Source organism: Bos grunniens, chromosome 15 (genome assembly GCF_055505025.1).
Source record: "Bos grunniens cultivar Pamir isolate PY7600 chromosome 15, Bosgru_T2T1.0, whole genome shotgun sequence".
Classification (NCBI taxonomy): Eukaryota; Metazoa; Chordata; class Mammalia; order Artiodactyla; family Bovidae; genus Bos; species Bos grunniens.
In genome coordinates, this window is record NC_141179.1 from 84,222,475 (window position 1) to 84,238,959 (window position 16,485).

General features: G+C 42.7%; 1 protein-coding gene across 1 annotated transcript in view; it reads left to right on the forward strand.

Annotated features, from left to right (window-relative positions):
• LOC147358899 (membrane-spanning 4-domains subfamily A member 5-like) overlaps positions 1-14,152 on the forward strand; it is a 29,158-nt gene extending 15,006 nt beyond the window's left edge. Inside the window, exon 5 of the mRNA XM_086341904.1 lies at positions 14,009-14,152. Within this exon, the coding sequence (XP_086198030.1) occupies positions 14,009-14,131 (123 nt within the window). The 3' untranslated portion in view covers positions 14,132-14,152. The remainder of the gene's footprint in view (positions 1-14,008) is intronic.
• Positions 14,153-16,485: the final 2,333 nt, after the last annotated feature.

Here is a 16,485-nt window from a genome sequence, read left to right on the forward strand (position 1 = left end):
TGGAACACTCTTCAGTGTACATTTAAGCCTTTCTTCTTTTCCTTGACCATGAAAATCCTTTCTTCAATACTTGTCAAACTCAAAATTCTTTTCTGAGTTCTGATTTTGTGGCTTTATTGCTGTAACACCCATGGTGGTCCCAGCCAGTGAGATGTCCACAGCAGCATATGGACTGTGCTGGAGTACTTGCTGTGGGGGTCTTGGCAGGACAAGCCCGGACCCCACGGTGTGTGAGACATGGTGTGCTCTGCCTGGCGGGAGCCCGGCCTCTGAGGAGTGTCCCTGGGGACCTGGGAGGCCCGGCTCCCTATTAATTTGTGATGGAAGACTTCTCACCCTTCTGTGCCCTTGTATAGGGCTGGCAAGGAAGCCTCCATACAGCCATGTGGTGAGCCCACATCAGTTGTGGGGCCAAACCTGAGCAGTTTGCAGTGGGAAGGAGTTTGAGGCAAAGATGGGAGAGAATGCCGGGTATTGTCTTTTATTCACAAACATCTTACTGAAATCACAGTATCTGATAGACTGTTATGTCAGGCACTGTAAAATAGAGAATGAAGGCATCATAACCCCCACTTTTAGAAATTCACAAATAAAGAGATAAAAGAAGCATACCAGTAAATATAATCCACAAGATAAAGTGATATATTAAAAGAAAAGTGTGCATATAGCAATATGGTAATAGTTCACTCCTAGATGTACATATAGTCACATATGGAATATTTTTATGGTACTGGTTTTAATACTTAGACTGGACTTCTGATAAAACATGGTAGATAGAAAACAGGCATTTATTTCTTCTCTTTCCAAAATACCACTGAAGTTAGTGTGAGGAAATGGAAAAAAATATGAATCTACATGGAGAAAAAAATAGTGAGACTCCCAAATTGCTGAGAAAGCTAGAAAAGCGAGATCCTAATAAAAGAAAAAAACTTCATATGGCACATTCTAAGAAACACTGAGTGTCTGTACGTACGAGGACTATAGAAAGCAAGGCAGAAGAGAAGAAAATAGAGATGGTTCTGGTAATTGTTAACGGGGCTATTTGAATCAAACCTTCTCTGAAAACAAAGAAAAATGCTACATTAAAAAAACCACTTCAAAAACACAGAAGAGCTGAAGAGTCAACTGAAGCTCCTAGATCAATTTTTACACAAAAGCCTAATCTAAAAATCTATCAATGAGATGCCAAAGACCAACACAGCTGCTTCTCCTCAAGGCCTTTTCCACCTCTAGGAATATACCCAAAGGAAATAAAAGCACTTGGTCAAAAGCATATCCGCACTTCTGTGCAACACAACAAGGCCAATGTTGTCTAGCTGGAATCTGATTCCCAGCCTAAACGTAGGGCAGGAGAAAGAGGCCACAGCCCAGAGTCCACTCCAAGTATGAAGACTTAGAAAAGATCTCCACATTGAGACTAAAGATCTGGGTCCTTGATAGATTACTGTACCCTTCAGGTAAGGGCAAAAAGACATACAAAATCCTCTGCCCCATAACAGCAGAGAGAACTTACTGAACAGAATAAAGAAAGAAAGAAATCTCCTTGAGAAACTGTGGCCCTATACCAGATCCCCTGACAACCTCCTCCCACCCTGCACCCCGACCAGGACGTGAACCTTTGGTTAAAACAAACTGGGTGACCCCTGCACTGTTGCTGGGAATGCAAACTGGTGTGGCCACTACGGGGAAACTGGCGGCTCAAAGGTAAAGAGCCCGCCTCCAGGGCAGGAGGCACAGAGGCGCAGGTTCCATCCCTGGGTCAGGAAGATCCCCTGGAGAAGGAAATGGCAACCCACTCCAGTGTTCTTGCCTGGAGAGTCCCATGGACGGAGGAGCCTGAGGGGCTACAAGAGACACGACTTGGTGACTAAACACCGACAACTATGGAAAACAGTGTGGAGGCTCCTGAAAAACTGAAAGTAGAGTTTCCATATGAAGCAGCACTCCCACTCTAGGCTTGCACCTGGGAGGAGCTATGGCTCAGAAAGGTACCTACACCACAGTGTTCATAGAGCACCGTCTACTGTACTCAAGGCATGTTGCTTTTCCAAGCAGTCGGCTCTTCACATCAGGTGGCCAAAGTATTGGAACTTCAGCTTCAGCATCAGTCCTTCCAATGAATATTCAGGGTTGATTTTCTTTAGGATGGACTGGTTTGATCGCCCTGCTGTCCAAGGGACTCTCAAGAGTCTTCTCCAACACCACAGTTCAAAAGCATCAATTCTTCGGTGCTCAGCTTTCTTTATGGTCCAACTCTCACATTCGTACATGACTACTAGGAAAACCAGAGTTTTGACTATATGGACCTTGTCTGCAAAGTGATGTCTCTGCTTTTTAATATGCTGTCTAGGTTGGTCATAGCTCTTCTTCCAAGAAGCAAACATCTAATTTCATGGCTACAGTCACTGCCCAGAGTGATTCTGGAGCCCAAGAAAATTAAAATCTGTCACTGTTTCCATTTTCCCCTCATTTATTTGCCATGAAGTGCTGGGGCCAGATGTCATGATCTTCATTTTATGAATGTTGAGTTTTAAGCCGCCTTTTTCACTTTCGTTTTTCACCTTCATCAAGAGGCTCGTTCGTCCCTCTTTGCTTTCTGCCATTAAGTGATATCATCTGCATGTCTGAGGTTGTTGATATTTCTCCCAGCAATCTTGATTCCAGCTTGGGATTCACCCAGCCCAGCATTTCTCATGCAAGTACGTTAAATAAGCAGGGTGACAATATACAGCCTGGATGAAATCCTCTCCTCATTTTGAACCAGTCCATTGTTCTATGTCCAGTTCTAACTACTGTTTCTTGACCTGCATACAGGTTTCTCAGGAGGCAGGTAAGGTGGTCTGATAGTCCCATATCTTTAAGAATTTTCCAGTTTGCTGTGATCCACACAGTCAAAGGCTTTAGTACAGTTGTACTGCTGATCCTGTTCGTGACACCAATAGCCCTGCTGTTCATGCTGTCTGCACTGTTTGCTGAACCCAGGGTAGGCAAAGCGTGAGCCAAGAGGCTGGAGGAAGACTCCAGGGGCCTTAGGAATTGCAGACACATTTATCCTCTCCCGGCTGACACAGCAGCCATAACGACATACTCTGTAGCTCTCCTCTCGTGGCTGACCGACGGACGCAGCCGTGACGCAGCCATGATGCTGCCGCCTTGCAGGTGGAGCCCGTGCATCCCTACAGCACAAACCAGCTCGCGGCCAAGCGAGTCCCTCATGGCTCGTGTGGGCAAGACTGTCAGTGATCTCAGCTGTTACATAACTATTATTTACAAAACATGGGGTGAGACAGTCTTCTTGGCTAATTTGCTTTCTCCCCTCACTCGTCAGAGAAGCAGAAGTAGATGTTTTGCTGTAATTCCCTTGCTTTTTCTATGATTCAACAGATGCTGGCACTCTGACCTCTGGTTCTCTTTCTTTTCTGATGTACATATGGAAGTTCTCGGTTCACATACTGTTGAAGCCGAGCATGAAGGATTTTGAACTCTACCTTGCTAGTATGTGTAATGAGAGCAATTGTGTGGGAGTTTGAACATTCTTTGGGATTGGAATGAAAACTGACCTTTTCCAGTCTTTTGACAACTGCTGAGTTTTCCAAATTTGCTGGCATATTAAATGCAGCACTTAAAGAGCATCATCTTTTAGGATTTTGAATATGTATATATGTATACACACACACTTCAGTCGTGTCCGACTCTGTGCGACCCCATAGATGGCAGCCCACCAGGCTCCCCCGTCCCTGGGATTCTCCAGGCAAGAACACTGGAGTGGGTTGCCATTTCCTTCTCCAATGCATGAAAGTGAAAAGTGAAAGTGAAGTTGCTCAGTTGTATCCGACTCTTAGCGACCCCATGGACTGCAGCCCACCAGGCTCCTCCATCCATGGGATTTTCCAGGCAAGAGTACTGGAGTGGGGTGCCATTGCCTTCTCCAATACACACACACACACACACACACACACACACATATATTTATATATATAATTATTTGTTGTTTAATCACCAAGTAATGTACAACTCTTTTGTGACCCCATGGGCTGTAGCCTGTCAGGCTCCTCTGTCCATGTGACTTCCCAGGCAAGAATACTGGAGTGGGTCATTATTTCCTTCTCCAGGGATCTTCCTAACCCAGGAGTCAGACCCACATCTCCTACATCCCCTGCATTGGCAGGCGCCTGCCAATGCAGGAGATGTGGGTTTGACCTCTGGAGGAGGAAATAGCAACCCACTCCAGTATTCCTGCCTGAAAAATCCCATGAATAGAGGAGCCTGGAGGGTTGCAGTCCATGGGATCCCGAAGAGTCAGGCACAACTGAGCACGCACGTGCTTATACATATATAAAACGTCTTAATGCATGCACCTGTTTGTGGCCGTTTCAGTTGCCTCCGTGGCCTGCCCGTTGGAAACAGTGCTGCGGTGAACGCTGGGGAGCAGCATCTTTTTGAACTTCAGTTTTGTCTGTTAATATCCCAGGACTGGGACCCCTGGATCACATGGTGACGCTGGTTTCAGTATCTTAAGGAACCTTCATACTGTTTTCCATAGTGGATGCAACAATTTACATTCTCACCAAAAGAAAACCACTGCGTCTTGATTATGGCAGTTTGGTAATAAGTCTGAAAAGGGGAAGTGCAAGTTCTCAAGCTTGTTTTTCTTTTTCTGAATTGTTCTAGCTGCTATGGGCCCTCCTCCACATGAATTTAGGCTCATCCAGTCAATTTGGGGAAAAGAAAAGCCAATTGGAATTTTTATAGGTATTACATTGAATCTGTAGACCATTATTGACGCCGTGATATACACAGTTGTTTGATCCATGAACCTCTTCATTTGATTAGTTCTTTAATTTCTTTGTCAATGACTTTCAGTATACAAGTCTGTACTTCTTTTGTTAAATTTATTCCTTATTCTTTTTTTATGCTATTACAAAGTTAAGGTTTCCCAGGTGGCACAACCCACCTGCCAATCCAGGAGACTTAAGAGACATGGGTCAGGAAGGTCCCCTGGAGGAGGGCATGGCAACCCACTCTCATATTCTTGCCTGGAGAATTCCATGGGCAGAGGAGCCTGGAAGGTTATAGCCCATGGGGTCACAAAGAGTTGGACGCAACTGAAGTGATTTAGCACACATACATGCACAAATGGAATTGCTTTCTAAATTCTATTTTTGCAATATTCATTGCTACTGTGTGGAAATACAGTTGATCTTTATATTAATAGACTATATACTCTCACTCTAACTTATTATTTGTAATACTTATTAGAGGATTCCTTAGGCTATTTTATATACAAGAACATCAGTTCAGCACAGTCGCTCAGTCGTGTCCAACTCTTTGCGAACCCATGAACCTCAACACACCAGGCCTCCCTGTCCATCACCAACTCCCGGAGTTCACCCAAACCCATGTCCATTGAGCCGGTGATGCCATCCACCCATCTCATCCTCTGTTGTCCCTTTCTCCTCCTACCTTCAATCTTTTCCAATGAGTCTTTTCCAATGAGTCAGCTCTTCACATTAGGTGGCCAAAGTATTGGAGTTTCAGCTTCAACATCAGTCCTTCCAATGAACACCCAGGACTGATTTCCTTTAGGATGGACTGGTTGGATCTCCTTGCAGTCCAAGGGACTCTCAAGAGTCTTCTCCAATACCACAGTTTAAAAGCATCAATTCTTCAGTGCTCAGCTTTCTTTATAGTTCAACTGTCACATCCATACATGACCAGTGGAAAAACCATAGCCTTGACTAGACAGACCTTTGTTGGCAAAGTAATGTCTCTCTTTCTTAATATGCTGTCTAGGTTGGTCATAACTTTCCTTCCAAGGAGTAAGCGTCTTTTAATTTCATGGCTGCAATCACCATCTGCAGTGATTGTGGAGCCCAGAAAAATAAAGTCTGACACTATTTCCACTGTTTCCCCATCTATTTCCCATGAAGTGATGGGACCGGCTGCCATGATCTTAGTTTTCTGAACGTTGAGCTTTAAGCCAACTTTTCCACTTTCCTCTTTCACTTTCATCAAGAGGCTCTTTAGTTCTTCTTCACTTTCTGCCATAAGGGTGGTGTCATCGTATGCAAATTCAGATAGCTTTCCTTCTCTTCCAATATGGATGCTTTCTTTTCTTTTTCTGTTCAGCTGCCCTGGCTGGAACATCCAGCACAATGTTGGACTGAAGCTGCAGGAGCAGACAGACGTCCTTATTTTTCTCCTCTACTTTGGGAGAAAACATCTAGTCTTTCACCCTGAAGTAGAACGTTGTCTGAGAACTTGTTTCTGGTTGAGGACATTCTCTCCTCTTCCTACTGTGTTGAATGTTTTTGTAATGGTGATAAATTAGTTACATGCTTTTTCTCAGCTTACCTATTGAGACGATCATGTGGTTTTGTCCTTTATTCTATTGATATGGTATATTGCATTGATTTTTTTACCCTAAATAAACCTTAGGTTCTTGAGATAAATCCCACATGGTCATCGTACAGAATCCTTTTTAAGTGTTGTTGGATTCAGCTTCCTAGTATCTTGTTAGAAGATTTCTGCATCTGTATTTATAAAAGATCTTGATCTATAGTTGTCCTTTTTGTGTGATGCCTTTGATTCTGTGTCTGGTTAAAACTGGCCTTACAGAATGAGCTGGGAAGTATTCTCTACTCTTATATTTTTGGGGGAATTTGTGAAGCAATGGTATTGTCAGTAAACATTTGGAAGAATTCACCAACAAAGTCTCCTGGCCTTGGGCTTTTCTCTGTAGAAGTTATATAATTACTTGTTATAGATATACTCAAATGTTCTCTCTCTTCTTGGGTTAATGTCAGTAGTTTGTGTCTTTTTAGGAGTGTGTCTCTCTGTTGGCATTAGTGAATGCAGAATACGCCAGTAACAATTTCCAAAGATGACCTTGGCGGTCCTACGTGTGTAGGACCGTCTACCAATAATCAAGAACTCTGAACTAGCAGCGAGGGGAGGAAAGGGCCAAGACGAAGAGCACATCGCCATCAGCAGTGTCTGTCACTCTGAGCCAGGCAGGGGTGGGGGGAGCTTTGTTTCAATCATCTTGAGTGGAAGCAGTTTACTTGGTAATTCTGAGGCACTTGCACCCCCTGTCTGCGAGCTGTCCTGTCTTTTGGACCATTTACTTCTGGAGAAATGCTAGAAGAGTAGAGCTTAAGGTCAGGAAAGGTGTGTGGGGTAGTGGTGGTGGTTAGCAAGGTCTTACTGAACAAGGCTCAAGTGTATTCTTTCTCTGATGAAGTTTCTGAAATACCCAAGCTCCTGCCTAAGTTGGCAAAGAATGATAAATAGCTGTCAAAGGAAAGTAATCTGTATCAGAGGGGAAAACTGACAAATTTATTATATCATCCATGTTCTCAGGATGGGAGTCAAATCCATTGAAATACTGATTGAAATATAACACAGAATTAATTTCTAAGGACTCACAATGATTAACTGGGAAGTAAGAAGTTTGAGGAATAGTGACAGCCTTGGAAAATCCATCCCTCCCTGCTGACAAAAGGAATCAGCTGCCTCTGACAGGTGGAATTTGTCAGAAAGAATCTATCCCACAGCAAATTTCTTACACATAAATAAAACTAAAAAAAAAAAATCTAATATTTTAAGGAGGAATCCAAGATAGTTGTTTCTAGAAGGGATATTGCTCAAAGAGACCTTTTACACATTAGTCTCTGTGGCTGGGTAAGGATGACAAAACCTGAAATGACTCCTGCCCTGTGACCTATTCTTACACATGTAGAGAAACACAGATAGGAGGCAGATGGGCAGACAGGATGGCTAGTGGCAAAGCTTGGGCAGGCCTTCACCGAGAAAAAAGAACACAAGAACAAATCTGGAGAGATAATGCAAAAGGACTCTGGGAGACCAGCGTCCTGGACAAATAAATAAACCCTGCTCGATGAAAAGGGCTACAGTCACCTCACCATCAAGGACAGTCAAATCCTGGGCAGGGAAGCTCACGGGATCCAGGGACGAGCCACCAGATGAGTCACAGGACCGTAATGGTGAGGGGTCTGGCCGGGCACCTTCCAAGATTACTAGCCAAATCTACCACAGTTAAAAGCTTAATTTGTTACATTTGTTAAGCAGAGGAGAGCACAGCTTCTCAGGCCCAACAGGCGAGAATAGAAAAGGGCGCCAAGAGCAACTTAACTTCCCTTTCACTTTTCACTCTCATGCACTGGAAAAGGAAATGGCAACCCTCGCCAGTGTTCTTGCCTGGAGAATCCCAGGGACGGCGGAGCCTGGTGGGCTGCGGTCTATGGAGTCGCGAAGAGTCGGACACGACTGAAGCGACTCAGCAGCAACAGCAGCCCCAGGGTTTCATCAGTTGGAGTCAGTCGTGGGGTGGTTTCAGGGACAGGACAGGAAACAGTTAGACTTGCAAAGCAGAAGAGTTGCAGGGACAGATGACAATCTTATTTTCGGAAAATACGAATTAACATAAAGTTACCATTAAAACAGTTCTCCGTGGGTTTATCTTGAATAAAATAATGAGGCTCTGAAAAGCCTTATGTTAAAAGCTTGAATTTAGGCGGTAGTCTTTCTCATCAGACTGTGGCACACTTTAACTATTTGCTGAGTTATTTTCTTTTCACTTCTCAATTCTCAGCAATCATAACTAAAACTAAAAAATAAAAATAAGGATTCTGATAATTACAAAAAAGGAAAAAGTAGAAGCAACTGAATGGACAGCTAACTTTCCAAAAGCATCAATAAAAGAAGAAAACAGAACATCTTCAATATGCTGAATAAAATAACTGCCAACCTATAATCTATCATTATCCATTAGAATATCTTACATGAAGGTGAAATAAAGAATTTTTAGAGATACAAAAATTGATTTTGCCTCCTGTACACCCCCACTAAAGGAATAATGAAGGATGAATTCCAAATAGAAGGAAAATGATAGCAAATGAGGTACCAGAAAAAAAAAGGTCAAAGGACAGAATAAACACGTGGACAAATGCAGTAATAACACTAATAACACACACTAGGACTAAAATAAAGCACTTAGAATACCAGGCAGCTTTAACACATGTGCAGAAATGGGGAGCAGTGGCACTTTTGCTGCTGCGTCTGCTGCAGGCTTTAGTTTTACAGGCTTCCCTGGTGGCTCAGACAGTAAAGAATCTGCCTGCAGTGCAGGAGACCGGGGTTCAGTCCCTGGGTGGGGAAGATCCCCTGGAAAAGGGAATGGCAACCCACTCCAGTATTCATGCCTGGAGAATTCCATGGACAGAGGAGTCTGGTGGGCTACAGTTCATCGGGTCGCAGTCAGACACGACTGAGCGACTAACACTTTAGCTTTACCAGAGACGAGGGTAAAGGTTTGAAGAACTTGAGACTTTGGTCTGTTTTAATGCTTGAAAGTGAAAGTGTTAGTCACTCAGTTCGACTGTCTATCTCTATCACCCCACGGACTGTAGCCTGCCAGGCTTCTCTGTCCGTGGAATTCTCCAGGCAAGAATACTGCAGTGGGCAGCCACTCTCTTCTCCAAAGGATCTTCCCCACCAGGGATCAAACCAGGTCCCCTGCATCGCAGGCGGGTTCTTTCCCTTCTGAGCCACCAGGGGGCCCTGCAGCTACACAGGGGCCCTTAATATTGCAGAGAGGGGCTCCTTCTACTTATTCCTTTCTAGGCCTGGCTCAGCTGTCCTATACCCTGCGCCATTCCACAGAGATTGCAGAGCAAGCTTGTGCCTGTTTATCGATTTTGTATCTTGCAACTTCACGGAATTTTTGTTTATTAGTTTTAATAATTTTTGGTGGATTATTTATCAATAAACAAAAGTTAAGTGCATTCTAAACACTAATAACAAACTATCAGAAAGAAAAATTAATGAAACAATCCCATTTGAAATTACATCAAAAAAGATAAAATATACAGGAATAAATTTAACCAAGGAAGTGAAAGATTGGCATACTGAAAAATATGATATTGAATAAAGAAAATAAAGAAGACACAAAGAAATGGAAAGATACCCTCTGCTCATGGATTAAAGGAATTAATATTGTTAAAATGTCCATACTACCCAAATCAATCAACAGCCAATCAATCCCTACCAAAACTCCATGGCATTTTTCACAAATATAGAAGGAAAAAAAAAAAAACACTAAAATTTGTATGGAACCACGATACACCACAAATAGCTAAAGTAATCTTGAGAAATAAAAAGCAGAAGATATCGCACTTCCTGATTTCAAAGCATATTACAAAGCTACAGTCATCAAAAAAGTACAGTATTGGCCTAAAAACAGAAAGACGCATCAATGGGACAGAATAGAGAGCCCGGAAATAAACCCCAGATCAATAGAGAGCCCAGAAATAAACCCACACACACATGGTCAGTCAGTTTATGACAAAGGAGCCAAGAATATAAAATGAGGAAAGGACAATCTCTCCAATAAATGGTGTTGGGAAAAACCAGGTAGTCACATGCAAAAGTATAAAACTGGGCCACTATCTTTTACACCATACACAAAAATAAACTCAAATGGATTAAAGACATGAATGTGAGACCTGAAACTCCTAGAGGAAGACACAGGAAGTAAGCTCCTTGACATTGGTCTTGGCAATGATTTTTTGAATTTGAAAGCAAAGGTGAAAAAAAACAAAAATAAACAAGTGGAACTACTAATATCAACCTAGAAACTTCTGTATGGCAAAAGAAACCATCAAGAAGATAAAAAGTCAACCTATAGAACAGGAGAAAATATTTGCAAATAATATATCTGATATGAGTCTAATATCCAAAATAAAGTTTAAAAACCATACAAATCAACAGCAAAATAAAGCAAATTAAAAAATGGGCAGAGGGTCTGAATAGAAATTTTTATGAAGGATACAAAAGGCCAATAGATATAAGAAAAGATGCTCAACATCATGAATCATTAGGAAAATGCAAATCAAAACCACAATGAAATATCATCTCACACCTGTGAGATGGTTATTATCCAAAAGGCAAGAAATAACAAATGTTGGCTAGAATGTAAAGAAAAGGGAACCCTTGTAAACTCTCAGTAGAAAAGTAAATTAGTGCCATCACTATGGAAAACAGTATGGAGGCTGCTAAAAAGTTTAAAAATGGAACTATAATATGATCTAGCAAATCCACTCTGGTATTTAATCCAAAGCAAACTGCAACGCTAACTCGAAATATGTGTACCCCCCATGTTCACTGCAGTAAGATTTACAATTGCCAAGACATGGGAACAACTGTCCACTGATGGATGAATGATAAAGAAAATATGAGATACACATACACACACACATACACAGGAACAGTATTCAGTTATAGAAAAGAAACCTTACCATTCTCAACAAAATGGGTAGACCTTGAAGAAACTATGCTAAGGGACATAAGTCAGATATTGAAAGATAAATGTTGTATGATATCACTTATACATGGAATCTAAAAAATCCAAATTTATAGGAACAGAATAGAATGGTGGTTACCAGGGGCTGGGCAGTGGGTGGTTTGAGGAGACGTTAGTCAAAGGGTTTAAACTTCCATTTACAAGATGAATACGTTTTGAAGACCTAACGCGTGGCACAGTGTTACTGTTAACACCACTGGATCACGTACTGCAGTGTCACTAGGAGATTAGGTTGTAAATGTTCTCATCATAAAGAAGAAAGGATGATTACATGACGTGATACAAGTGTTGACTGATGAACATTATGGTGGTAATTCCACCGTAATATATAATGTGTTACACCAACATGCTGTACACCTTCAAGTTATACAGTGTTATATGTCACATATCTCAATTTTTTTAAAAAGTAAGTGAAAATGCCAGGCACAGAATGGGAGATAATCTCCTCAATACATGTAACTGATAGAGGACCCACATCCAGAATACATAAGCATTCCTGAAAATCAGCAATAAAAAGACCGAAACATAAAAGTAAGGCCTGCACAAGCAGCTCACAAAGAAAGGCATACCAATAAGGAGGGAGCATGTATCTGTTCAACACTGTTAATTACCAAAAAATGCAAATTAGAATCACAAGTAAGATACCACTGCACATACACCAGAATGGCTTGAATTAAAAGAACTGGCAAAATTGAGTGCTGGCCAGAATATGAAGAAACTCGAATTCAACCACCTTGGAAAACCACTTGGCAGTTTTTAACAAAATTAACCATAGACCTATTTATATATCAGCAATATACCCAACAATGTTCTTGGGAAATCTATTCATAGCAATTAAAAACTTGAAACAATTCAAATGTCTGTCGGCAACAGAGAGGCCCAACCAACAGTGACTATTCGCACAACGGGACACTGATGCCCGCAGCAACACGGCTGAGATGCAATCCATCTGCTGAACACACTCAGATACAAAATTAGCAGGTGAATTTACCCAGCTGTGCTAGAAATCAGAAGAGTGGTTTCCTCTGGAGGGGGTAGGGGAATTGACTAGCAAAGGACACTAGAGAACTTACTGCATGATGAAGTGTATGGTTCTGATCTAGAAATCGCAGAAGGGCAAAGAAAACACATTTATGTTAAAACCCTGCAACGGTAAAAGAAATGGAAGAATGTTTTTAAAGCAGGTAACAGCGAAGTTTTAAGGTTTTTATACACAGAGAGAAAATAGAAGTGACCAGAAAGTCAAGAACACAAGGGAAAAAATAGACAAAAGTTTATGAGTAAGGACCAAACACGCGAATGTAGCAGCCAACGACACTCAGAGGGACACTCACGTCCACTGGCGGGAAATGCCAAGCAAATTAGCAATGGGAGAATCCCAGGGACGGAGGAGCCTGGTAGGAGGCCGTCTATGGGGTCGGACACGACTGAAGCGACTTAGCAGCAGCAGCAGCATTTATACACACTCGACTGGCAAAAATCAGAGTTATAAAAGTTATGGCTGGCAAGGAAATGGTGAAACGGATGCTTTTGTGTACTTAAGCAGCAGAAATATGAAATGTTCCTAAGACTCTGGAAAGCAAGGAGACATTCACTTATATGAAAGATGCATACACCTTAACCCAGAAGGCAGTCCCCACAGCACTGAGTCCCCTGCACATAAGGATATGTGGGCAAGGGTGTTTATTGCAGCATTTTTCAGAATGGTAAACACAAGAAAAAGACAAAAAACAAACAAAAAGCAGAAAAGAACAGGAGAAAGAAGAAATAAACTATTTCCAGTCACTAAAGAATAACAGAATCATGACTACGCCAAGAGACACTGTGCTTAGTCACGTCAGACGCTTGGCAACCCCACGGATTGTAACCTGCCAGGCTCCACTGTCCATGGGATTTTCCAGGCGAGAATACCGGAGTGGCTTGCTATGTGTGACCTGAGAACAATTTTTCAACCTCTAGTCAAAGCATGCAGACACAGACACTTGTAGCACAGAGTGTCAACCGCGCTAATCTTTACAGACCTTCACCATCGAAACACAGGTTGTGACCAGCTACTCACAGGCGTGTGTCCCCACAGGCACTCTTAGTGGCCAGAATACAAAATATTTTAAAGGTCCTCAGTGGTAACAAAAAGAACACAAGAAGTTACTATTAGCGTTACATTAAAAGTGTCTTTTTCTGCATGTTCCTCTTTTTCTTAGCCTGTAGGTTTTTTCCCCCCCTTTTCTTTCCTTTTCTATTTTTGCTCCTTTTTTGTTTCTTAACCTTCTTTCTCTTTCAACAGGCCGCTTTTAAAATATCTCTCTGTATTGCATGTTTATGAAGTGGAGTCACATCATTTAGCATATAATTTAGAAAGCAGATGCATAACTACCTCTTGCATAACTTCCTCCAGGAGAACAGTGACGCTGTTCTGTACGGGGTCTGCTGTGCCTGCTGTGTGAAAACGCCCACACTTCCTCACAGCCCTCCAGCAGCTCACTTCCTAAGCGTTAGACACACTCGAGACATGGAGGTCTCATTTCCCGCCCTACCACTGCTGCCCCATCAGCGTCGGAAATCTCTATTACATGAGCATTACTGTGCCAATACTGTAACCCTTCATATGTTTTTCTTCTGTTATAGGGAATTTTGATTATGTTGATGGCCTTCAGCATCACTGAATTTCTCATTTCCCTGTCTTTCTCCGTTATGAGGGGACCCACTGAGTGTGGTGACTGTGAGGAATGGGATGGAGCAGAACTGTGAGAATAAAGGCTTGATATACAATGTGACTGAGAGGCGAATTATGCTTGTGAGGAAAAGCCAGCAGGAACACAGACTCTTAAGGCCGGTAATTCCTGGAAGCAAAGGGGAGTGACTCAGAGAGTTGCTTGGTGGGCGGTGGGGGAGGGTAGTGGGGGCAGGGGAGGGGGTCTGGGAACTTTTGGCTGACAAAACACACCCTGCCTCTTTGCAAGACCATCTCCTCCTCTCCCCACATCACACAGTCGCGTGGTGTCACCTCCTGTGTTAGCGGTCCGTTCACTGAACTAAAGGATGGCAGTGCGGGGCTGGTTGAGAAATGAGCCAGAGCCAGGGTGAGCTGGGCCCGCGGTGCTTCCCGATGACTTCGAGAGACTGAGCCTCGGGGCTCCTGCTCCACTCGTGTGGGAAGATGGGCTGGCTGCAAGGACGGCTAGGCCCACAGGGCACACTGACCGACGTCAGCCACTTATAACCACTGGCAGGTGACGGCAGCAGGCACTGCAGCGTTCAGGCAGCACGCCACCTGCTTCAGGGGCATTGCTTATTCAACCTCACACACACACAAATCTAAAAGGCAGGCCTTATTATTATACTCATTTTGTGGCCCCAGTGAAGCTGAAGCATACAGAGGGTAAGTCAAGTACCCAAGGGCACAAAGTTTGCAATGGCAAAGTCATGTCTCAACAGATAATCCAGCTCCAGAGCCCAAAGTCTTACTCTCTAGGCCAACACACTGACATCTTTTAGATCCTTGGTCTCAGAACCCCTTGACACTCTGAAAAAATATTTAACTGATCATTACACATTAATACAGGTAATATTTTTACTAAAATAACTCTATTTTAAAAAATAAGAATTAGTGTGGACAGTAACATTGATATAGTTTTGTAAATCTTTTTTTTAGGGTTACGTGAGATTCTTTTATTTTTAGCTTTATTGAGTTACAGTTTATTCACCAAAAAACTGCACACATTTATGTGCACATATGCCCGGTACCATCACCAAGCCGCTCAGCCTACCCGTCACTTCCAAAGTGGCCCTTCTGTCCTTTGCGGGTTTTGGTTTTAGTTTTAGATTTTAGTGACGATGCTTACTATTAGGTCTACCCTTTTAGCCTATTTTCAAGTGCACAATACCATATTATTAACTATAAATACTCTGCTGGACAGCAGATCTCTAAAACTTACTCATCTTGTGTAACTTTATATCCATTGAAAAACAAATCCCCATTTAATTTGACTGCACATTCAAGGGGAACTTTCAGAAACCCCAATGCACCACATACCACCTCGTACCAATTAAATCAGAATGTGGTAAGAGTCGGACATCAGTATTTTTTGAAGGTTCCCAAGTAATTGCAATGCAGAGCAAAACTTGGAAACCACTGTTTCGCTCTTGACGGAGACAGTTAGATTCTCTCGCTGCTCCTGCATTCGACCTGTTGCAGCGCCTCACGTCCTGCAGCCTGTGGAGAATGCTGCTGTACATCCATGAAGAGGGGAAATAAGGCCTTAGTATTATGATGAAAATTGTTCTGAGGTCACAGGCCTCCTACCAGGGTCTCAAGAAACTCCCAGAGATTCCCAGGCCGCCCTTTGATGGCAGCTGCCTGGAAAGAGTTGGGGTCTCACCTCTGTCATCACTCGCTTGTCACTGACACCCTCAAAGAGGTGTAACTAGCCCACATCGCAGACTGAGGCTCCGAGTGGCTAACTCTCAGACCACAAAAGGGAGCATGATTTAGTTCAGGATTTGAATCAAAATCCCTAACATTAAATCCTGTTATCCTCTGCTTCTTTAGGCATGGGGAAAACAGCATGCCTCAAGAACAAACAAGCAGGTTTTCATTTCTGCTCTAAGCTGGAAGGAAAAGGCATAATTGAGGGCAGAGGGCGGGGGAGTGGGGTTCCGAGGAAAAGTAGATGGTAGCCAATGGGTAGGGTTCTGATGGGTAGGGTTTAAGATATATTGGAGGAGGAGGGGCCTGTCATCTAATACCAAGGCTTTTAAGTCAGGCGTTGGTTTTGACCTTTAAAGCAAAGTGACTTGAACACATTATTTAACCTTTGTGAGCTTTAAATTCCTACACTAAAATGTAATGATACTACCTACCTAACATGTTTACTGCGAGCCTTAAATGAAATGTGAGTGCATTCTATGACTGCTTGGAATGTAAAAATCGCTCAGAAAATGGCGGGCTTTCTTTGAAACGTATGACTGCAGTTATCTTGCTTCCCAAACATCACTATCACTTACTCTGTGCCTTAGAGTCCGTTTCCCCCATTTCCTCTGGACTTTGGTTCCCACAGTTAATAAAACGGAATCAATACCATAGGTGTTACATGGACAGTGTT